The 25556-nt window shown below is 38.9% G+C and overlaps 1 protein-coding gene across 4 annotated transcripts in view; it reads left to right on the plus strand.

The window, feature by feature from the left end:
• Ccdc50 (coiled-coil domain containing 50) overlaps window positions 1-24328 on the plus strand; it is a 68106-nt gene extending 43778 nt beyond the window's left edge. Inside the window, exons 6-12 of one of the 4 annotated variants that reach the window (XM_006985093.4) lie at window positions 1677-2186; window positions 7980-8095; window positions 8804-8848; window positions 8930-9034; window positions 10735-10811; window positions 16513-16619; window positions 18175-21219. In XM_006985093.4, coding sequence (XP_006985155.1) covers window positions 1677-2186; window positions 7980-8095; window positions 8804-8848; window positions 8930-9034; window positions 10735-10811; window positions 16513-16619; window positions 18175-18194 — 980 coding nt within the window. In that variant the 3' untranslated portion in view covers window positions 18195-21219. Of the gene's footprint in view, window positions 1-1676; window positions 2187-7979; window positions 8096-8803; window positions 8849-8929; window positions 9035-10734; window positions 10812-11597; window positions 11746-16512; window positions 16620-18174 lie in introns of those variants that run through there. The other 3 variants (XM_076548662.1, XM_006985092.4, XM_076548660.1) reach the window with 3 other exon arrangements.
• The last annotated feature ends 1228 nt before the right edge of the window (window positions 24329-25556 follow it).

A 25556-nucleotide genomic window follows, 5' to 3' on the forward strand; every position in this document is an offset into this window, starting at 1 on the left:
TTATGGGGAAAATCGTCTTATATCTGTGAAGAATCAGATTTTACTCTAGACCCATCTTTGAAGGAATGTTCCTTTTCTTTTAGGAAATGTAAAAGGAAACTGAGGTGGTTGAGTTTTTTTATCACTGTTGAATTTAGCACTTCCTTTCCTTCTTTCTATACATGCAGTACTCTTACATACTTTTCTTTATATTAGAGTCAAAACACCCATCCCAACCAAGACCCCTTCACTCTGCCTACTTGTGGAAGCTGTTTCAGAATTCAGCAGATGCCTGATTAGAGCAAGGAACAGCTTAGTTAGCTGAGCAGTTTTTTCATAGAATGGAAATTTGTTTTTACCATTTCTAAAGTGTAGTAAAAATGCTTTAGAAATGTTAGAGTTACTATGGTCTTGCAAAATGCTTATTAATTTGCTTTCTTGTTTTTATAATATGCTTGGGCCTGATAAGACCCTATAAAAGCATGTATGTAAGTTTCTTTTCTTTTGAACTGGGGAATTTGTATTTATAGCTTATATTTTATTTTTATACATAGAAGACAGTATAGATTATTTTAAAATATATTTGGAAAATGATGCAGTATATGTATTCCATATGTCATTCCTTTTTTAGCTTTTTCCTTGATAGGATTCAACTAAAATGAGGAACAGAATTACCTCAATATAACAAGTCATTTATTCCTTTACATTCTGCTCTACTCTGTCCTCCTTCTACACCAAACTAGAACCTAGGCTGTCCCAGAAATATCTGAGAATGCTTGTTTTGGACACATGGTGGGGTGGAAGTAGAAGGTGGAGACCTGTGGGTCATTTTGAACTGAGCAGAAGTTAAGAACATTGTACTGTATCTTTTCTGTCACTTCAGTGAGAATGCTCAGAAATCTGAGCCTGAAATCTCACCCTTTTAGAAAACATCACTGTTTTACAAGACTTTACAGCCTCTAATTGTTAGTACCTATTCTAGCTGCAGATTGATTAGCTTTATAAAGTAGAATTTGATGTCTTAGTTAGGATTTCTGTTGCTGTGAAGAGACACCATGGCCATGGAAACTCTTATAAAGGAGGAACATTTAATTGGGGCTGGCTTTTAGTTCAGAGGTTTAGTCCATTATCATCATGGTGGGACATAGTGGTGGGCAGGCAGACATGGTGCTGGAGAAGGAGCTGAGAGTTCTACTTCTGGACTTGCAGGCAACAGGAAGTGGTCTGAGACATTGGCCTTGGCTTGACCATATGAGACCTCAAAGTGTTCTTCCACAGTGACACACTTCCTCCAACAAGGCCACACTTCTTGATAGTGCCACTCCCTATGGGGGGCATTTTCTTTCAAGTTACCACACTGTCCATCGTTTTGTTATTGGCCTTATAAAGTAGGATTTGATGATAGTTGTCCATCATTTTGTTATTGGCAAATATGCATGTGCTAAGCTCTTCCTAATCATGATCAGATTCTTTATGATTCAAATGATTTCACTTAAATTTTGCTTTTTACCTTTTTGGCTATGTATGCATGGACCATTCCAGTTAGTATTTATCTCCACATCTCAGTTTGTGAGGTTTCAAAGCAATTTTATCCACCTAAAAATATGTTAGTATTGAGTCCCAGATTCCCTGTGTAATGAATTTATACTCTTATTAAGCTATCAATTTTTATTTTTATACCCTCTACCTCCACTAAGACCAGCCAAGGTCAAGGAGGGCCAGGGAATTGGGTTCTGGATACTCAAGGTTTTCTAGACTCCAAAATGATGGGAAGACTATAAAGCAGAAGAAGGAGAAACCAAGACATCTATTGGAGAACTTGGAAGAGCTGGAGGAACCCTGTTCTTCAGAGAAATTGGGCAGAGGGAGGGATGATGCCCAGACTGCCATTGATCAGCATGAAAGAAAGCGGACTGGTCAAGAGAGGCTCTGGAAACCTCCACTTCCAAAGATCAGTGGTGAGGTATTTCTGAGCACTGAATCTGATGACTGGGAAGTTAACAGTAGCCCTCGAACTCGGAGTTGGGAAAAACAGTCCCGGCACCATGGCAGACTTTCACCCAAGTCTTCACAGAAAACAGGGCTTCCCTCTAAGGAAATTGTGTGTGGGAGGGACCTTGGGCAAGGTGACCACAGAGAAAGGAGACGGAAGCCCAGGACTCCTCCCTTCTCAGAGGATGAAGAACTTCACCACCATCGTGATGCAGGTAATGGATCGCCCTGTTGGAAGTCCTGTGGGTAAAGTCAGTCAGTTTAATGAGCATCGTAAGCAACCTTTGTCTCTGTTCAATTTGAACTTCTGTCCTTAAAATGAATCTTGGAGCCAGGTATTGTATGAGGTTCCCGTTGATCTTTTGTCTCTAGGAGGAAGGAAATATCTGTACTGTTCTCCTGTAAGAGCATATTGAGTTGGAGGATTTTCCAGGACCAGTTGCAAGTACGGGAGCCCATCCCAAATGCTAGTCATTGTTTGCCACAGCCTTGCATCAGATACTCTGATTCTAAATTGAAAATTCTTGGATTTTTGGTTTTATTAAGCAAACCAAGAAGATCTGGTTTAGCGAAGGCTTTTAAGGACCAGCCTTAAAGACCTCGCAGGGTCCAAAAGAAATGCTCCAATAAACGAAGGAACTAGGATCTGAGAGATAAGGAATGAATCCACTCACACTACATTCTTTCCATCCATGTCTCTTCAAAAAGTAAGTTTTTTCCTACAGCGAGGATGCCGGCTTATATACATTTACAACAGCAATTCTTTTGGCAATGCAATGTGAGTCTTGAATTTCTCAGGATCACCAAGGCAGATAAGATTCACACACAGAGCAGTAACTGTCAGTTTTCACTCATGGAGTGGTTAGTGGAGGCTCCTCGATAAGGTCAACTAGAGATTAAATCACCAAGGGAATCTAAGAGAGGAATTCATGTGCTTAAACTATATTCCTAAGTGTGGCTAGGTAATAAGCTAAAATTCTATAATCAGTGAAAGTCACGAAGAAGGTAAAAACTGTCATTTTCTTCATGCGCCGCTCCCAAGTGCCTCCGGTGCTGCTTTTCCAGCGGGCGGGGTCAGTGTCCTCAGTAGCTAGGCAACCTGCGTAAGCAGTAGAGGAATAATGCAGCTGCTGCACTTGTGCCAGTGTTGGCTGGCTCAAAAGAAGCTCTCAGATCTAAGGGATACAACTTTTGCCTTAAGTGGTTAAAACGAAGGGAGGATCTAAGCCTGCTCTGCACAAGAAACGGAACCTGGCACCTTCCAGCTGCGCTGGCCACTGTGGCACAGGTTTTCAGCATGTCTGTGGGAAAGTTTACTTTCCTCCAGGAATGAGCAAATCTGATTATCTTTCCCGTTATTTCCTCAGGGCAAAGCAATAAATCTCTAAGCCAAAATCTTGTGTTAATAAACCAAGGTGAAAGTAAGTACAAGGAGTTAAGAATCTTTTAGAGCGAGGTTAATCTAGGTCATTGCTTCTCTTATCTATAGGTGCGGTAAAACTAGGGCATGCTTGTTCTCTAAGTGGCTATGAATTATCATTTCAGGCATGTAGTAACTCTTATGTCCTTGGTGTATCCGGAAATGTCTCAAATGAGATACTTTTGCTTGGACCCTAAACACTGACCAAATGCCTGCCAATAAAGATAATTGCAGGAAGACAGACGTTTACATTGTTTAAACGTTTACATTGGAGAAAGGAACAAAGGCCAGTTGTGGGAAACAGGTTTTGATTGTCTGTTTTCACACATAGCTAATGGATGTTATTAATGTATCCCAAATGCATAGGGGAAATTGTGCCCAATAAATAATCAAACACTTCTAAACTGTGGGAAATAAATCCGAAATTTGTAACAGATGGGAATAAGCTATGACTTCTGCAGCAAGACATCTATAGCAAGAAACAGCCAATTCATTCAAAAGGCAGTAACTCCAACATGACTTATATCTTGGGTCTGGGCTTAATCCTCCACCAGAACCCTTGGTTCTGATCGGTTGACCTTTATCAATGATGGCTGAATCCCTACTGCACAATCCTGCGGCTCCCAGCACTGGTTGTAATTGACTTAAATGTTTATCCTCCAGTGGGACTAGAAGTATTTTATCCTTTAGACCTCATCTTTCTCATCTGTAAGTGAGACATCAGAGAGGCGGTCTTTTTAGAATACTTTCAGAGTATGGACAATCAGATCATTTTTATCAGAGATAGCTAGGGTAGGGTATTTTCTAAAACTGGAAATCTCTGAGTCAATTTGGAATATTTTAAAGCTATAAGTGATACTTACATAATTAAAACTTAAAAGTCATTGTTTTAAGTTACCTTTTATGGTTTAATGTGCAACTCTTAACTCTGAAGTTCTTCTAAGTGCTAAGATACCCAAGTTCTCAACACCTGTAAAGAAACAAAGAGGGTAAGGGCTGAGGAGTTGGCTCCCTTACTATATGGTATGAGAACCCAGACAGAAGTCAGGCAGCCTTAGCAGATGCCCATAATCCTAGTACTCAAAGACAGACAGTGGATCCCTGGAACATGCTGGATAGCTACCCTGGCCAGAAATGGTTAGTTCTAAATTCAGCAAGAATAAAATTGAGAGGGAGGGAGCAAGAAAAACACCCAATAACTATAGGTGTCCATACACACATGCATTAACACTGCACATTCTCACTTAGTCAAGCCTCAGGGTTTTTAAAGAAGTTTGGGGACCTGAAACTAAGCATCAACTTAGTCTTCAGTTCTGGGGCTGTAAGTAAATGTTTGCTCTGTTAATACAAGGGTTTAGAGAACGTGGTGGTTATAGCTGCTAAGATGATTACAGTGAGTACTGCATAGTGCTTATCATTTTAAACTCTGCCTGCTTTAGACCTTTTACTTCCCAGCTCCTATTGGCATTTGATTTTGAACCTTCTCGGTGTGGTCAGGAGATTACACTAAGAAATTGTAATTGGGCACTGGTGTCAGCTCTTGCTGTTGCAGACAATCACAGTTCTTACAGGTGTGGTTGGTATGGTGCGAGATTCCTGTCAGTTATCGGTGAATGAACGAGCAGGACAACAACACTGGGTCCAGGAGCGTTTGCAGAAGAGTGGTGCAGGAAGTCGGCTGAGAATGGAGCTGTGGATTCAAGGGAGAGTTGGCTGACTCCGTAGAGCACTTAAACACTGTCTCACTCTGAGAGGCACTTACTGTGCTTACATCTGTGACAGCTTATCGGTTACACAGGTTAGCTTCTCACCCTCCAGGGCCTTAAATACTGCACTTATCTGTTGTGAATTCTGACTCAGATACATTAGGATGTGCCCTAAATGTCAAATGACTTCTTATAAAATATGCATACACAATACCAAAAGCTCATCAGTTACATTTTGTTTTAAATCATACTTAGTGTAAATTTATCTCCAATGCTAGCATTTTTAGTTTTTTTGGTTACAGGTGCATACCTCTATTCCCAGCACTTGGGAAACAGAAAAAGAAGGATCTCTGAGTTGAAGTCCATTCTGGTTTACATAGTAAGTTGTAGGTCATCCAGGGCTGCATGGTAAGACCCTGTCTAGTGAGCTCTCCACTCCCATTTATCTTACTCTATCAAATTCTTTTTAAAGAGAACCATTCATTTGTGTTTCTTTCGGGGAGTCTTTGCGTCTCTGACTGTAGGATGTTAACTGGGAAGGGTAAGAAACAGGTTGTATGAAAACTGGAGGTGTTGCTCTGCTCAGAGCACTTGCCTAGCATGGCCGTCTGCAGCACCACACAAAAAGAACAAGAACGAGGGAGGGAGGAGGGAGATCAAGAAAGAGGGGAACAGCTGAGATGTGGCTCCTCTGTTTAAGAGCAGTTTCTGGATTGTCTTTAGAGAGCCAAGATGTACAAGTCTTCTCTGTTTTTATAATGACAACTCTCCAGTGCACTATGTACTTAAAACACCTTTCATTGCTTCAGGTCTAGAGGACACTGTAGTTGGGGAGGCAGTCCATTGTCTTAGGGCTGAGTGTTTCTGTGAAATGAGAATTGCAAATGCCAGTGATGTGCAAGAATCTGAGTCAACTGTCATCATCTGTGTGGTTGGGTCTGAGAGACAGAGTGCTTCAAATTCCGACTTTATTAATGGAATTCTATTTCTTTTAAACTGGTAGTAGTTGTGTAATCATCCTGAGAGCTTAATAATACTGTTCATTTGACTGCACCTCTGTTCGTATTTAAAGTGATGTTTCCATAGTTAATTTTGTTGCATAGAATAGGAGATCCCACAGGTGAAAAATGTTGGGTGTTTTGAAAGCTGAATGTATCTAGTTGTAACATTTCACTAGGTGGAAAACCAGGCATAATTTATCATCCTCAGCGAGGCTTTAGGCTGTTCACTGAACTTGTTTCTTTTCTGTAGATTGGAATATGGTACAGCAATTTATCCATTCACTGACTTTACCCAGTGTCAAGTTCCCTACTTAAGTTTAGTTGTTTTCTCTGAAATCTGCCTTTCTAAATACAAATCATACAAATCAAAATTCAGACAAGTGTATTTACCCAATTGCATATGCCTTGTTCTTGAGAATATCCCAAACCAGTCAGAAAGCTGTTGTAAACCAGGCCAGACCAGCATAGGATTCAGTACCACTAGAGGTGGTTTGTAGTGATCTGTAGAGTTAGGTCCTGGGAAGTGTGAGTTAAGAAAGACAAGGTTTCTCATCATTTTTATGATAAGATACACACACATAAGTCTCTATTTTAAATTTCCCATAATGTTAGGTAGAATGTCTATTAAAGTACATTTTATAAGGTAAGCCAGATTCTCCAAATATAATTTTATTTTCATGTATGTATATGTGTTAGCAGCTTATGAATCAAATATAATGAGGTATTTTGCTAGCTATTTTAATATATACTTATCTTGATGGCCCACTGTGCTGAGCCAATTGCTCCCATGTTGCTTGAAGATAAGAATCCATTGGAAAGGCTTAAAAGAGATGCCCAATGCAAGAGCTCACCCAGGCTACTCAGGTTAGAATACATTGTGTTGGAGACAGTATATTAATATTGGTCAAGTACTCATAAGTGATTCAGGTAGGTGCTAGTGGCTCTGAACAGTACTACAGAGAGAGCTTATCAGAATAAATTTTGTATCCCTTTGGTGTCCATTTACTGATGATTATACTAGATGCCTGGTCTATGAATTTCATGAAAAGATTTTATTATTTCTGAGGTAATATATTCACCCTGTTGACTAACTGTAACTTGTAAAGGTGTAAGTAAAGTACTTACAATTTTGAAATGACGTTAACTTTTGCCTTGTTTGAAATTTATAGAAGGCTGTGTGTTCCTTTAGCATCACAAAGTGACAAAGCATAGTTGTCAGTCAGTTCTCTTCGTCCCTGTCTCTCTAGAGGATCACAGTTCTAAGGTCATTGCACTCTCTGATATTTTCTCTGTGTTATGTTTTCCAAAAAATTCTGTAATGTCAATAACAGATGGGTCAAAGCTGTAGGAAAGATCCAGAGCAAATGGTTTTGTGTATCAGACAGAAGGTAAGCAGGGTGATTTTTGACATGTTTTCACCCCATTTGTAGAAGGTCCTGTCTGTTCTGCAGGAAGATGTGTAGGCTACAGGACCTGAGAGGAAGCCTTTCTCTTGGTTGTCTAAACCACAGTAAAACTGATTCTGGAGCCGCCTTTTCTCATCAGTCTTTTCAATTTTAGTGGCTTTTTCTTCTGTTCGGTTTCTGCTTTGAAAACTTGCTTTCATTCTAGTATCTTGTGTGACTATTTGCTGTTGAAGAAACTGTGAGAAATGGTTCTATCAGGCAGATTTGGGGAGGTAACTTTGTTAAAATGTTTGAATTGTGTGTTACTATTTCCATGCCCAGGAAAAATTCATTTCAGTGTACTCCTCACTGAAATATCCAATGTACAATCTATAATTGTCAGTGTTAAATATTAAGAGAGAATGTCTTTTTCCTAATATTTTTCATCTTTTCAGAAAACAGCCCCAGTTACTTCATTAAATTGAGATTTTTCTAGGAATGCAACCAAGGGGAGTGAAAGAAGCTGTCTGTACTCCTGCGCGAGCGACCCACAGGGACCAGGAATGGTATGATGCTGAAATTGCCCGGAAATTGCAAGAGGAAGAACTTTTGGTGAGTACATTTAGGGTAGAGTTCAAGGGAAGTGGTAGGACTGTATGTGTAAGCCAAATCCTAATTCAGTCTATAGTAAACATTATAGAGTTCCATTGTTGACATTGTGGTTCCATCAGCTGAAACCTGGTGTCTTTCTAATGGTGGGGAAATCAAGACAGCGGAAGTGGAGGTGAATATCATCCCACTTGCCCATGGTTTACTTTCTGTAATTTTGGTTATCTGTGATTAAAAATAAGTACCTTAAGTACAGTATTATTAAAAGTGGTGTCTTTCATTATTGGGGTTATTAATCTTTTCCTGTGACTGATTTGTAAATTAAACCATTTTTGAGTTTGTACGCATAGACAAAACAGTGTCTGTAGGGTATGACACTGTCTGCAGCTTCAGGCATTCACTTCAGCTATAGGAATGTATCTTATTTGATGTGGAGGCCTTTTACACCCAGCTGTGTGTACTGACAAGCATTAGCAACAGAACTCTGTGTCCTGATTTTTGTGTTAATAAATTTTGGTAGCTGTCTAAAAATATCCTGTTGAATGAGTTGCGAAGTCCCTTCATTCTGGCTGGTGAAAATATGCCCACTGACCATCAGCTTCAGAGATTCAGCTACAGCTAATTTCTAACTCTAGTTTATTTTATATAAGTTTTTTTTTTTTTAAATGGACAGCACAGATTCCAGTTATCTGTTGTGTTTCTGATTCACAGGCTACACATGTGGACATAAGAGCAGCTCAGGTTGCCCAGGATGAGGTCAGTTCATATTCATGAGATTTCCCTAGATTGTGAGAAACAACCTCAAATCTGTGACTCATGATATTGCCTATATCTTAGGAAATTGCTCGACTTTTGATGGCTGAAGAAAAGAAAGCTTACAAGAAAGCCAAAGAGCGAGAAAAGTCATCTTTGGACAAAAGGAAATATGACTCTGAGTGCAAGGTAGTGTGGGGCCTTTTCTGTTTTGCTTCGCTTTTAAATCGTGATAAAATGAGAGATGAAAACGGGACTCTGCTTTTACGATGAGCTCTCAAAATCTGTTTTGGATATATAAATAAATACGTGCATTACATATATGACTAATATGTCATGGTTGTTTCACAATGAAAAACGTCTTTGAATTGTTACTGCTCAGATTGCAAAACTCACTTTGATCATTTTCAGGCCGAGACTCAAGAGCAGGGATCTGTTTTCATATACTTACATTGTAAAAGGATGCATAGTTTTTACCTGCTTTCCCTCCTTCCACAGTGAGCTGCATTTGCCCTGCTTTCCCTGTGTGCCTCCCTTGTCCTTCTGCCCTTTCTCACAGCTGTCTGTCTGTGTTTGGCAGCTGGAGGACTGGCAAGTAAATTCATATCCCCAGCAACCATTGCTTACGTCTCAGTACAGGAACACTTTAGCAGGACTGGGACTATTATCTTTTCCTCCTTAATGAGAAGTAGTTACACATCATTCCTCTATAAGTTAACCTAATTATTGTGTACACTGGCTGCAAGTTCAATTTAGCAATATCAGTATTTGTGTGCAAACGTACCACTCTGACCAGTGTGGGAATACAAAGGTATCCTTTCCTGACATTGAGAGGAAGACAGCTAGTTGTGTGCATGCTGACAGGAGGATATGCTGAAGAGGCAGAGCAGGAGGGTCACTGGAGTAGGACAGATGACAGACAGCTAACGATGCAAAGCCAAGTATAGTAGAAGAGCATGCAAGGAGGAAGAGAATTACTGAAGTAAGGAGGTAGAGTTTGTTTTAGCTTGGGAACATGCAGCCTAGAGTATGTACTCGTGACACACCTAATCTCTGCACTGTTTTCTCTCTAGGTCTCTGGTCCTGCCTCATAGTTTCTGTAATTATTGTGAGGGAAAATAACCCTGAAACTGTACTGATAATGTCACTTAACCTTTTCCCTTTACTTAGTTGCTAAGTACCAGTCTTAAAACAAATGGAAGTATGAATTATATCTCTTTATTAATTTGAGATGTGTTCTAATTAGTGTATTTATTTCCTGAGTTCAGCATCTCCAAATGTTTCTGCTACATAAACAAAGCCACAGATGTTCAGATTCTCTGACCAAGTGAAGATAGTTTAGCTTCCTTGCTAGTGAGTGTCTTGCCTTTTGCAGTTTGCATATTCTATATTTTGCAGCTTTCCATATTTCATATTTCCATTTTACTGGTACAAATCCCTTCTTAGAAAATTTGACTTGAAATGTGCTTTACTTGGCTGGTTGGAAAGTTTTCACCCTGAGTCAGATATACGGAAAAGAACATAAGAGTTCAAATCCAGATTCCATCAGCTGTGTCTTCTGGATCTGGTCAGCTGTGCAGCTCTTCCATTACTGATTTCAGCTGCAAATACCTGTGAGGATCACAATGTGTGTAGTGTGTGTGCGCGGGTGTGTGCATGTATGTGTGTGTGTGTATGCCTGTGGTGTGTGACCCACTAATCTGGTGACCCAGGCAGGCTGCACCAGACCATTGTGTCTGTCAATTTTTGGCCCGAATGACTGCATAGAAAAATATTTTGTTATTTAGTTAAATGTAGCCTAAATTTCCTAAAGGAAAGCTTGTTGGGGAATAGATATTTTCTAAAGTTCACCTTTCCTGTTGTTTGGTGTTTTGTTTTTCTGTCCACAGTCAAAAGCAAAGTCAACACACACAAAGACAAAAGAGAGTGAAGAAGCACACCGTTCCAAGATTGACAGGCCGTCACGGTAAGATGACCCCTGAAAAGGAGAAAAGGAAGTTAGCTTTGGGGTAGTGAGCATCCATCAGTTGTCTGAGAAGACTGTTCTTTTTTTTTTTTTTTTTTTTTTTTTTTTTTTTTTTTTTTTAAAGACTTATTTATTTATTATGTATACAGAAGAGGGCGCCAGATCTCATTACAGATGGTTGTGAGCCACCATGTGGTTGCTGGGAATTGAACTCAGGACCTCTGGAAGAGCAGTCGGTGCTCTTAACCGCTGAGCCATCTCTCCAGCCCCGAGAAGACTGTTCTTGCTAGCAAAGAGCCAGAACTCTGCAATTGAAAGGTAGTTTCAAGTATCACAGATTTATTTTCAAACCCTGTTCAGAGTCTTACATTGGATTCCATAAATTATTTATAATGGACACTGGGATAGAAGGAGAATTCTTTCTTGTTTTTTGTTAGGACTACCTCTTGGCATTTAAGAAGTTGTGCCCTCAACTAGAGAGAGATGAGATTAACCATTTTCTAAATTAAAATTTCAGATTTTAAACTTTCGTTGGGGCTGAGAAGATAGCTCACTGGACAAGGGCATTTGTGTGTGTGTGTGTGTGTGTGTGTTGTGTGTTGTGTGTTGTGTGTGTGTGCCTGCATGTGTATGTGCAGTTAATTGTCTTGTTGCAGATGAGTCTCCCTGTAGCAGGTAGCTGGCTGTGCTCAGTGTTCTTCCTTATACACACAGTCACAGCATGGAGGAGCTGCTGTCTGGAGAAGCAAGTTCTTTTTTCTTTATTAGTTTATATTGCCTTTTCAGAATGTTTGATGGAAATATGAGGAGAGAGAAACAGTACATACAGAAGGGTGGCATGGAGAAAACGGGAGATGAGTAAGGGAAATTTGATCCACAGAAATTAATCTGTAGTTAAATAGGAACAAGAAGCTTCTGTATTTAGCAGGAGCAAAACTATAAATAACAGTTGTGATATGTATATTTCAAGAATGTATAGGGGCTGGAGAGATGGCTCACAGAGGACCTGGCTTTAGTTCCCAACCACCTACATGGTGTCTCACTACCACCTATAATTTCAGTTCCTGGGGGCACTGAGTATGCAAGTAAGTGGTGCATGCAGTACATGTAGGCAAACACTCATATACGTAGATAAAAATAAATACACCTTTTAGAAAGGAATGATGGGACTGGAGCAGTGACTCAGTGCCTCAGTGGGAAAGAGCACTGGCTGCTCACAAGACATGGCTTTACTCCCCAGCACCCACATGGCAGCTTACAACCATGAGTAACTACAGTTACATGGGAGCCAACACTGTTGACCTCCACTGCATACATGCGTTTCACAGACATGCGTGCAAGCAAAAACACCCATGTGCACAAAGAGTAAAGTACAGTAAATATTGTAATAAAAACAATAATAAAATAGGAGCTAGGTATGTTTAATCAGATTTGAATGTTAGACAACACACATGAGGGGTGAATTATGTTACCTCATAAATATGTTCTATTTTTATGTTTTTATGTATGCATTCAAACTGGTTTAGATGAACCAATAGGGGCTGGGGATACAGCTTGGTTTGTAGAAATGTTGCCTAACATAAGAGAAATGCTGGGTTTGGTCCCAGCACTGCATAAACTGGACGTGGTAGTGCTTGTGTGTTGTTCCTAGTAGTAGGGAAATGGAGGAAGAAGGTTAAAAAGCCACGGTCACTGTTGTCTGTGTACAAGAAACCAGGTCTCCAGGAAAGAATAAAAAAGAAAGAAAATACACTAGTATTAGTTCAACCACCCTGAATTAATAAAACCTTGACAATAATTATAACTTAATAGTTATTAAAATTACTGGGCTTTAAAGATGGCTTCCCTTGTAGACATGAGTCCTGATCCCCAAAACTCAGGCAAAACTATCCTGCTTGGTGGTCACTTGTAATCCTTGTACCTGGGAGGCAGAGACCACATCCTCAAGGCAAACTGGTTAGCTGGACTAGCCAGGGTTCAGTGAGAGGCTCTGACTCAAAAAAAAAAAAAGTAGAAGGCTATTGAGGGAGACATCAAACATTAATATTAAACCTCCATGTGCACATATGTGCACCAACACAAGTTTGAACACATGCCCATACAACATATATATATATAAAAGTTATTTTTAAAATGTGCATTTAAGCTTATGTGATTTCAAAAGATAAACTCCTTTCAGGAAAGGATACTGGATATAAATTGCTCTGGTGACAATAGGAACATAATCTATGTAAAATCTGTTGTTCTTTAGCTTTTGCTTAAGCACATATAGAATGTTTACATTTATAGTTCTGTACATTCCTATAGTATCTATGCAAAGGAAGAGACAATCTGGTCTCGGGAGGTAAATATCTGGTTTTTATTTAGTCACATGAGTTCAAATGATTTTTAGGGGTGTTTTTGTTCAGCCTTCAAAGTCGTTTGCCCCTTTTGAACACTAATATCTTTGACAACAGATAAAACGGGGCACTCTGGGATGGCTGTTCCTAAAGGTTCATTAAAATGGAAAACAAGTTTGCAGAATATAAATAGGTCCTCTAAAGACTCGTGGGCATGTTGAAAGTGAACAGCCAAGTGATCTTTTACAGTGACTGTTCAGAATTACTGTGGAGTCAGTCGCACAGCCATAGATCCATATGTCTTCTGTGTACTGAAAGGAACACTTGTTCTAATTACTTGCTACAATATTGTGTATATGAGGAAATAAATGAATAAGGATTTTATGAAACTATTTCCTAGTATAAACCTCTCAGTTAACAGGTTTGTGAGGGTGTGCATTTTGCATAGCATCTGCTTCCTCTTTCACATTCAGTCATGACTGAAAGGTTGGGTAAGTATTTGCATAGACAGAGTTAATGTAAAGGAGAACATGGGCTTCCATGGTCAGTCTGTGCAGTGCTTCACCTTAGCAGTGGCATCAGTCAACAACAATAACAACAACATCAACAACAAAACCAACAGCAAATTCTCATGAGGGGCTTGGAGTATCCACTGTCAGCATTTTAATTTCTTTTGTTATAACAAGTTTTTTTCCTCTTCCTTGTGGGAATTAAGGATCAGTCAGTGGCGTGGATTAATTCCAAGTCAGAAACTGCAGAGGGCGCGCTTGTGCACACTGCAGAAACCACGGGATTTTATACTGAAGACGCCAGTGACTCGTTTAGTTTTTACCATAGAAAAGTTTAGAACGTTGACAAGTCTCTTTCACTTTCTAGCACATTCACAGGAATATCACGATATTTATCTGCACTCATACTTAGACCTCAGAGAAACAGTCTTTAGGAGTGAAGATTTCTTTGTTGTTAGGAAGCTTACAATCTAACAGATTATTAAGTGACATGGGTCAAAACACTGGGTGAAAAGCCTAGCGAGCCGCATAGCCTGACTCAGGTGCAGGCAGCCAGAGGATGAGGAGCTCTTAGCAGTCTTACTAATTAAAAATAGAATTTCATGAGAAGAGAAGGAAGCAGGTAATTGTATCAGAAGAACTACTGAATAAACTTGATTAGTGAGAGTTTTCCCGTCTTTAACAATCCATATTACTAACTTGGAAATAATCCTCTCCATTGCAACATAATGACTGTGTAGGAAACAGTAAGTCTAGGTGTGTTCCTTGTACCACCCAAGGAAGTGCTCTGTGAAACAGTCTCTCCTAAAAATGGCTGCATAAACAAGATCGGAACAATAGCAACATCAGTGGACATGTTAATGTGGAAGGGAGGGGGACTCTTGCTGGGTTCCACCCCTAAACAAAGAACTGCAATCAGCTACTGACTGCTGGGAGGGGGGTAGCTCTCCCAGGGATGAGCCCCCTGCTGGTTGTCCAGCTCAGGGTAGTCAGCGGGAAACCATAAGCACAGAAAGAACACAGATGGACTCAGCAGGTTGTATTGTATGAAGGTGTGTGTGTGTGTGTATTTGTGTATTTGTGTATACATTATACATGTGTTATATATGTATGTAACAAATATAAGCAAAGGAAAAGTGCCAACTTGAGAATGGGGAGGGCCGTGTCAGGGGCTGGAGGAATGAAAGGGAAGAGGAAAGTGATGTAATTCTTTTTCAATTAAAGTTAAAATATATAATATTAAAAAAAAGCTGAACAGAGCAACATAGCAAGAGAACTGAGGGTATCTTAGAGTGACTTGCTTGTTCCTGCATGGACGTCCAGTGCTTTTGTCTTCAGGTTTGGTGAAGACAAAACCTGAAGTCCCTGGTGAGACTTAGGAAAAACTAAGGAGACCTCTCTGCTCCAGTGATAAACGATACCCTTTTCTTGGTCTTGACTCTCATCTTCAGGCCCTTGTGTCTCAGTTCTTCCTAACATGCCTCATGTCACTTTCTGAGGTGTTAGGATGTCAGTTAACATTGAGAAAACAGACAGACGGCAGAGACAGTGTTTGTAGGCACATGATTCAGAAGGAAAGTATTGCCATGCTTACTGTGATTTTATGCATGTAGCAGGGACAAACATAAAAACATACAACTAAAAATATATTTTCAGGTGACATTTGAATGTTTACAATACAAGGATAAAGAGACCATTCTAGCTGGCCCTGGGTTCTCGTACTGTGTTGTTCTGTTGGGTGTTGGGCTGCACAGAGCATAGACTTTGATCTACTGCTTCCATTTGAGAGCATACAGACACACATGTCATATGTGCAGGCTCTGCTGTTCCTGCTGATAAACACGTCAGAGCACTGTTTCTGGAATCTGATGGTTAACAACTGTGTTGTCTGTGCTTAACAAGTGTGTACACTCGGGTCAGCCCCTCACCTCACCCGCCATGCTTCCATACACAGCTATGATGTAGGTTCACACTGAGATATGTGGAGTTCTCCCTGTGTGTACACGGTGTCATTTCAAGTGATTTCTGCTAGGGATAAGTGGAGAAATTCAAACATAATTGCTTTAATTTGTAGATTCCCAGTCAATTTTGTACCAAACTGGCTACAATGTACTTACACCTTATTATTATACAAAATATCCGATAGTATGGATATAATATTAATATATTTTAATCTGGCTCAATGTTTTAATGCAAAATTTTGACTATGCCTTTGGAAAATTAAATGGAATTAAACTGGTCTTTCTTTTCATTTTCATTAGTGCCAAGTATTTGCAAAATTATATATTAAATGATTAAATTAATAAATATTTAGAATTTTAAAATTTCCTTTTTTGACGTTGTTTCTCCTTGACATAAAACCTTGTACATGGATTGCACAGAAAGTACCCTGTGTTTTTAAGATAGACTTCGCCACCTAGTGGATAAAGAACCCCATTGTTCATGAATGTTCTCCCATTCTTGGTCGGCGCTGCCCTTTCTGACTCCTTGTTTTCTTCTTTTTCTTAGCTGTATTAAGTATTTATTTAGTCACTTCTTTGTTTCCTTGGTAAAATCTGGCAAAGTGAAGTAAATGGCAGGCCGTACCTCACTCACATTTGCTTCTGTGGCCCACTGCCACACACGTGGTAGATAGTGGGAAAATATGCTTAGTGAGTTAGAGGTGACAAGTCAGTAAGACAGAAATAATTTGTTCAAGGACATGCAGCTGCCCAGGAACTAAGCTGAGAATTCTGAAGCGTGGTGGTGTTCCCAGCATTCCCACTCTACAAAAAAGCCTTTGCCATGTTGCTCAGTGAGAGATGGAACTGTAGTAAACATCACTTAGAGGTTTTACATTCTGGCTCCCTGCAGACCACCACCACCTACAGTGACGGGCCCTGAGGACCTGGACCATCCCCATTTTACAAACCAGCACAGTGCCGCTCGTCATGTCTCAAAGCCAGAGTCCTCACACAAAGGTAAGAAAGGAATCACAATCCGTGTGAGCAAGCTGAACTCGTGTAGTAGGAACTGAAATGATGTCTTCTAGTTCTGGGGGTGGGAAAACGAGCCCTCTTCCTCTCAGCAGTTAGTGAAACTCCAGAAGGCCAGCAGTAATTCACTCTAAATTCCATACCTGGTTCCTGCATCTGCACCATTTCCTCCCTGTGGAAGTCACTGCTCTTTCGTCACATTAGTGGAAGGAACTACAACCCCCACTTAGATTGGTTGGCTCCTTTATCTGCACAGTTGAAACAACTGAAATCTGAAGGCTGAAGGTTTTCATGCTGACATATTCTTCAGTTTCAGATTTTGGAGCATTTGAGATGCAGACTTTTCAGACTAGGGGTGCCTCAACTGCCAATCTGTAGTCATGTTGATTAGAAGGGAGAAATTAAGGATAGTCTATACATATGTTTCAAAGCAAAGTTCTGAAACCTAAAACAGTTTTGATTCAAGCATGTTGATAATCTACATCGCTGACAGTAGGAATGAGGTTTACAGTGTGTGCACATGCATGCCACACAGCTTCTCACAGGTGAAAGGTGCAGTGAAGAAAATGAGGGAAGAAGTAGAGAACTATAGTGGATTAATAACTATACAATGGAAGCAGAGTTGGTTGCATTTGCTTTTCTACACAGAGACACACACTCACATTCGACAGTCATATATTCAATGAAAGTTCCTTTTTAACTTCCTTGTCTACAAAAGATTGGTAGTAAAATAATGAGTCCAGAATTGTCAGTTATGAAAGAAGTCTGTGTGTGGTGCTCTGTTGTAGTCCCAGCACTCCAGAAGCAGAGGTGGAGAAATTGGGAATGGCAGGCAAGTGTAGTGAGACCTTGGGAGGTGGGGGAGTATGTGAAAGATGATTGCAGAAGAGGTTACAAACATTAGGTCTGAATATTTGATGGAACTTCTATGAGGATTTCTTAGGTGATATTTGTATCGTTCTTTTTCATTCACTGATGATTTCATCATCTCTGGTGTAGCTGTTTGCTGGTGGGTTTGTTTTTTCTTCAAGCTGAATGTATATCATTTGGGGGCAGAGTGTGTTTTTCTTTCCTCCACGTACATTTGCTGCCAAGTATTAAAATGACAGGATGGTTCTATACATGAGTATTTTATAAGCATAGACTTTAAAAAAAAAAGAGCAAAGAGAAACCACTTGGAGTATATAGAGATGAAGATAAACCCTGGGTAGGGAGACAATGTTTCAAAATTTTTATCTTTCTTCAATTTATTAAAATTTATTATAAAGAACTTACAAATGAAAAAACATTACACAGCAAAATTAACCAGATCCAATATTTACACATTTCAGTGAAATCGTATAGTTAGAAAGCTTTCAGGTGTGGAACTCCACATTGGAGTTTGTACTTTCATTCTCAAGTATTTACTTTGCACTTTGGCACCATCAAGAAATGAAAAATCCATGACAAAATTAAAACTAGAAAGACAGCCATATTCTCCCCTGACTCAATTGCCCATTACCTACATTTTAATTGTTTTTCCTTTTTCTCCTTTCCCCAGGTTTCCATAATAAGCAGTAAAACAAAACAAACAAACAATGGGATCTGCCTTGAAAATGGACTTGCTGTAGCAGATATTAACTGAACGATACAAAATGCATTCCACGTTGGCTGTTCTTCTATGTGCCATTCCTGGGAGTTACTCTCCAGTGTTTTCCTAACTATAAAAAATTTCAGTTCACTTCAAATGTTTTGGTTATTCTGGTCACTTGGGCAGTGTAAGAAATATAGGTTCTGAATATTGGCCACCTCTTCTCTGAATAGATTTCCTGGGATGTAATTAGAACTGTGTGAAATGACACTTGGTAGGTATAGGATATTGGCATCTAGGGACTAGGGTTTATTCAGCAATTAGAAGTGTACAGAGATACATTATCAAGTAAATCATAATATTTTGATCAAAGAAAACATAGTGAAGTATATGAAATAGCCACTTTGTTGTTTATTAATATGATACTTTGAAGGATATAGTCTTTGGCTTTTATCCTCTTCAGAAAAAGTAGAATCACCACAGTAAAATATAGGGAGAAATGCCCAGAGCAGTGGAAGTCGTCTGTTATTCTGAATACGTGGATTGGAGCAGGAGAGGCTCTAGATAGCCGGGTGACCCGTTAAGAAAGTTGCTCTGGTGTCGTTCTTGAGCACTGTGCTGTTATTTCCTCAGTAGCAAGTCTTTCTGAAGGCTTTAGGCAATGCATCACGTGCTGATATTTACTAGTAAAAACCTTAATTATCTGATACTTTCACTCAGGTTCATGAAGAGTCAACTGAAAATTAAAGAAAAAAAATAGCCTTTCATAGCCTTGATTTTTCTAATTTAATTGTGGAGCCAAAGGAAATAGAACAATTTTCCTAAGAGTTGATGCCATCAGTCTTGCTGTGTCCATCAAGCGCCTCGCTCCTAGGATGGAGCAGTTTTGTTGGCAACCACTCAGTGAGGTTTTATGCACCTGTCATAATTAGACTAATTCAACATGCAGTTGAATTTGATGAAGTGAGTCATTATCCAGGTATATAGTTCTGCTTTTATGTTGATGGCCATTGTATTCCTTTCCACAAGACCTTTAAACTCCCCTTTAAAACTCCAGTCTTTGTCTGGCTGCTAATTGATAGAAGTGTTTATTTGTCCATACCACTTAGTTAATATAAATGCCAGCCAAGCTACGTCTATGTCTGATTGGCATTCTCCCAGCTGGACTTGCTGTTCTTTTCGTTGTATGGATTTTTTTTTTTTATTGTTGTCATTTCAATAAGCTGGTTTTTTAGGAAGGAAGAAAATAGGTTGCTGAGAGAGAAATCATTTGGGGACTGCCTTCCTTCCATTTGCCTTGTCTTTCCAGAGGGTTTTAACCTTGGGGTGGATTCTGGGAGGCTGCTCCCAACAGATTCTGATCTCTTATTGTCTGCCTTTGGTTTCATGAAGTTCCATATGATAGAAATTCCAGTGCATAGCAGCTAAGAGTGAAGCTCTGGGCAAGTGTTGATCCGAGAAGACGCAAACAAAGCGGTGCAAACATTTTGGAAGAGTGGAGAAGAGGGAACTTAGAGGCCTAAGTGTGGCCATGAAATGCATAGAGGAAGGTCTTCCTTCAGACAGATGGAAAGCCTGGCCTTAAGTTAGAGTCTGCACATTTGTTTCCATAGCAAAGCTTAGTCTTGTTGCCTTTGCTAATCTCTATCTTTCTTTATCTGCCCGGTGATTTTACATCATGTTTGTTAAAGATAGTTTGTAATGGTAACCTTAAAAAGTATAGTTGCATTTTTATTTGATAACTAGACAAAACAGGCAACATCTTTTTGCCATATTTTTGTTTTATGAATGTTTATTTTTCTATCTCATGAAATGGTCACTTTTACTTTAAAAATGCAGGTTTTTTGTTTTTTTGCTTTTCATGTACTTCAATTCATCATATTTATTATTGTAAAATGGACATGTTTCTGTTTGAAAATTCCAAGGCAGAATGCTGTAGGCTTACCTTTTGCAGTGGATGGTCAAAGATGGTGCTGCCCTGGGATAGCCAGCTTAATATCAGTATTGGAAAACTTGTTACTTTTTAAAAGATTTTTTTTTTAAGGAGTAGAATTTTAAACTATTTTGTTTATTTTTTGTAAAGTAAACAGATTTTTAAGAGTATTGGTAATTATTTACTTAGGACTAACAAGATAGAAAAAATGTTCTGAATTATTCTTAATGTTCTCAAATTTTTGCTATCACTCAAATAATGCATCTTTGAGATGATAGGAGCAACTAATAGTTCTTAATGAACTGCCACTTTTCACTGTGGTTTCTGCTTTTTAATTTGTCCTTTTGATATAAAAATGAAAACATCTATTGTGTTCCTCCTGTTGTTGAAGTACACGCAGCTTAATTATTAGGTACAGACTGTATTCTCTTTTACCATCAATATATAGACTTATTCTTCTGGCCTTGAGAATTCCTTTGTTTCTAAATTTCTCTGTAGGTCATGCCCTTATAACACCAGTATTACTGAGTGAACACAGTATGTTAAGGAGCCACATCAAAAGGCTACTTGACATGATACTCTCTCCTTCCCTTTCTTAAAGTCTTTTAACTGTTAAGTAGAAAAGAGGGTAGTTAAAAGTCAGATTAAATATGTTGACTTGAAAGAAAATTGATTCCAGTATTGAGGCTATTGTATTCCAACTACTGTTAGTCATATTTGCTTTGTTGGGAGAATAGATAATCGCTTCTTTTGTTCTCAAAGAATATTGAGAATTTTTAAAGTGACTTCATCATTGAAATGCTATGGCTGAAGTGATTTTATGACAAATGGCAGTATAGTAATGAACTAAAAAACAAAACATCAACAACCAAACCATAGACTTTAGATGTCTTTGAGAAAGATCTAAAATAGGAAGAGATATGTGTATAGACAGACACTAGAAGAAACCTTTTCATAGTGGCATTGGTCCCAATGGCCTAGATAACCATATTCTAAAAATGTAACCTGTGTTCCACTGGACTCTTCAGCACTGTCATAGCTTCTCGAAATCTGTTTGTGCCAAATTGAAAAAAAAAGGAAAAGCCAACCTACTATAATATGGTGCATTAATTCTGTTTACTACCTAAGTGGTTACCATTTTACAGCCTTGATTTTTAATGAGTAATACCTTTGTATAAAACTCACTTTGGGAAATACGAAGATCTAGTATTCTTGATACTTATTTTGGTTTTTGAGACAGGGTTTCTCTGTAAAACAGTTCTGGCTTTCCTGGAACTCACTCTGTGGACCAGACTGACCTTGAGCTCACAGAGATCCACCTGCCTCTGTCTCCCCAGTACTGAGATTAAAGGTATGTGCCACCACTACCTGGCTATTCTTGATACTTTTGAAAGATAACTTCTGATTGGCTGAGATCATCAACCTCATGAAGGGATGAGGCCCATGCAGAAATAACTCAGAGAACAAACAGAATAGAGCTTGAAATAAATGGCTTCTTCCATGTGGGGAGGACAGTGTTTATGGGGGGAGCATTGATACTGAAAGGAAACATTGCTCACCTTGATTTTACTGCCTATGTGTGCCATGGCATGTTCTTTTTAGAATAATCTCTAAAAAAATCAAAACCTGATCTTTCAGGGAAAAAAAAGATTTTTAAAGTATATAATGTGTGTGTGCTATATGCTGCTCATAGCAAAGATGTGACTAAAGAGTCTCTCCCTATCTGTTGATACCTGTGTGCTTTAGAGCCATAGCTGTGTATCTGACTGGTGACAGGATGCTTGTTTCTTCCAATGCTGTGGTATGGTAATGTAGGCAGAGAGAGCCCTATTATCTAGTGTCCTGTTAATGCTGCATGGAGCAGTAGTATCCAAATATGTTGTGGAAATTTTTGTTTGTTTGTTTGGTTGGGTTTTATCATGGTGATATGTAAGACAATTAAAGGGAAGACTCAGAGGCTTTTGTTGCCTCTGCTGTGTAACTCATCAGAAATGATCACTTTACTTGTAGGTTTTCCAAGAAAGCAAGACTAAGCTTGGAAAACATTAATAATAGAGTCACATTTCTGATGAGCCCTGCACTTTATGTCAGCAATGTCTGTGAAGATCAGTTTTGCCTTAAATTGCTTTAGTCCAGCTGAGGCCATTGTGTTTGGTATATAAACAACTCCTCCTGTGAGCGCCCCATTGGCTTACAATTCATAGAAGAGCCTCAAACATCATCATCATCATCATCACCATCTGGAGCTTTGAACTTCTCGCACTGTACTTGGGTTGACTTATATTATTAATAGATGTATTTCTCAGTTCCCTGAGTAGCAGAGGCAGGACCAGAAGAAGCATTGCAAAGGGAGAAGTCCCTGGCTGGAATATTCATACTCAGTGATAACTCTCTGAACAGTAGAGAGCTTCCTGTTGCATTTTATGGTGACTGTGCAAGAGATATTCTAAGGGTTCTATGGTTCAGTGACAACATTAGGATTATTTTTCAGAATTTTAACAATTATCTTTGTGCATTAGAATGTTTATTTACCATTAACAAAAACAGGAGAAAACCAAACAAACTGGAGGTACTTATTTGACATGGTGATGTGAAGAGTGTTAGAGCTGATTTCTTTTAAAAGAGAATAAGATAGAGAAGCTAGAAGAGCAGCTTTTAGAAGCCATGTTTGATACCACAGACAAGCACAGTCATGTAAGCAATCACACAAGTGTTTGCCACTGAAAGCCATTCTCTTCCCTTAGAGATCCGAGCACTGCTCCTGAACATCTTCATCAGTGGTTTAATATGCCTTTGTGTGTTTGGAGCAAATAGAAAGTGGTTTTCTCTTTAAGTTGCTTTTCATGGTATGCTGATTTCAGCATTCTAGATCAGGGCAGAATTAATTATGTAACTGTATTGTCCTGCTCATTATTGGTGAGATTCAAATATGAAGAAGGGTTTGAGTAGCAAATCAGTAAGAATTGCAAACAGTAAAGAGTAGGCATTGAGAGGCTATACGGTGATGAATTATATACTTTGGGTATATTCTGCTACACTGAATTCAGACTGCAATTGCTGAAATTGATTCTTGCTAAAAAATTGTTAAGATCATTGGGTATTAGAAGTTTTGTACTTCGGAGTAAATTTTCTCTAAAATTCCCACAAGCTGTAGCTTTAGCCCTGCTGTAATCTGAAAGGCAGATGTCCTTTCTCAATGAAAGCTGTATTTTTCATGTAGCTTTTAATGAGCAACCAGATATTAATTTCATGAAATAATGTAAATAGTAGAAAGTAAAATGGGGAAGTGGCATATAAAATTGACATTCTAAAATGACAAGTCTTTATAATACTGGGCATCTCCTAAGAACAATCTATCCCTGCAAAACATTGGAAAGGTGCTAGAATTGAAAGTACAAATTTGTTACATAAATCAAGTTTCTCAGGAAATTTGAGGTGATACTGCCATTTGTCTTATAATTTTGAGAGATAATCTCTTGAGTTAAGCTCTGCAGGAAGCACACATTTCATTTGGTAAGAGCCTTTTAGGTATGGTGAAGTAGATATGCTTATGAAACACATGAAATGAAATTCCAAGTGCTGGTCAGTTTATAGTCAAGGGAGAGGGGTATAATGACTGTGTAGTACGTATTTCAAGGAGCTGATCAGAACCTCAATAGAATATTGTCTCTTGTCTGACGAAAGAGACCACCTCAAACCACATGCCTATCTAGAGATTGAGTAAAACTGTGAGGGACACTATGTGAATGCCTTAAGGTGACTGGTGGAGGTACTGGTGGGCATGTATGCACCCATCTGAATTAGGCTGTGGAAAACAGTCTATTCCAAACCATCTTCGTACAGCCCGAGTTGTTCCTGACCATAATCTTGTTGAGGAAGATGAGAAATATGGTGCTGGCTACTTCAATTGTCTGGGAGGCTGACATCATTGGTTAACATCACTAAGGCACTATCCAGTGCCCAAGCCTTCCTTCAAATACCACTTGTACATCTACATCAATTCATCTATGCAAGCTTGTGTTTTTGTGGTTTGTATTTTACACCTGAACATCAGGTTTAGCATTGGTGTTATAAATAATTTTTAAACCAAAGTATTGTATGAGTAAATCTGTGTGCTTTGTTTCCGTGGATGGTTTGAGGTAATTACCTATCTTGTCTTCTCTTAATAAAGTCATCTGTTTATTAAGGCAATGATGGCCTCCTGTTTTCATCACTACACTTAGAGTCTGAGAAAGTTATAGCAGTTTATTTTATTTTGCTTTACTTTTTGATTGAAGAACTCCACCTAGATCTTTTTAAATACTAGTAAAATTTTACCATTTACGTGTTTTTTGGTTGAACTCATATAACATAATCCTGTTACATTGTACAGTGAAAATTTCCACAAATACTCCAAAATGTACATCATCAAAGTACCCCTGTTTTGTGTATGTTAGTTTGTTGACAGAATTGATACGTTTTATGAGGCGGTGATACAAAACACATAGTCTGTGGTTCACACAGTAACCCTGTGACTAAATTTACACGTACAACTAACTCTGGTAGACAGCTAAGTGAATTTTGAGAAAAATAGAATTATTAATTGACATTTATTTAATATTTTATCTTTATATGGATGGTTCTTACTGTTCCAATGACTGGGATGTAAAAACATTCTGCAGAAATAAATCTCTTTTAAAAATATAATGCTGTTATCATTTACAACTGAATTTACTGTTGAAGACCCCTGTTGTGTTAGTTAACTTTTGTCCACTCGACACAAGCTACGGTCAGCTGAGAAGAGGGACATCAGTTGAGGAAATGTCCCCATCAGATTATCCTATAAACAAGTCACTGACTGGGGCATTTCCTTATTTGATGTGACCTGGCCCCGCTCACTCTGGGTATTGCCTTTCCTCATGATCTTGGAGTATATAAGAAGGCAAACACTCCTGTATTGTCTTAAAGTCATCCATGGATTAGGTCAATGATGGCCTCATGTTTTCCTGATTGAATGACTAAGAATATCACAGCAGTGCGCCCCCCCCCCCTTTTGATGAAATGGCACCAATAGATATTTTAAGAATACTAGTAGAATTTTATCACTTCAGTGATTTTTGTTGTTGTTAAACACATGTACAGGGAAATTTTCAACAAGTTGTCCAAAATATAAATCAAAAAGGCACTATTTTGTGTGTGATGTTTGTTTCACATTTGAGACATTTGCAGAACTCTGAACTTCCAAGTAGGGTTGTGATTTTGAAATTATTTCACCTCCATTTCAGAGGACAGACACACTAGTTATTTCCTCTCCACATTGCATTTGGATCTCATGTTTTGACATGCAAACACAAAGAAAGCAAAAGCAGTGTACTGCAGGAACCTACAGCCCCTTGAATCTCTGTAGTTTTGCTTCTACATATAAGACTTTAGGGCTGAC

Source organism: Peromyscus maniculatus, chromosome 12 (genome assembly GCF_049852395.1).
Source record: "Peromyscus maniculatus bairdii isolate BWxNUB_F1_BW_parent chromosome 12, HU_Pman_BW_mat_3.1, whole genome shotgun sequence".
NCBI classification, from domain to species: domain Eukaryota; kingdom Metazoa; phylum Chordata; class Mammalia; order Rodentia; family Cricetidae; genus Peromyscus; species Peromyscus maniculatus.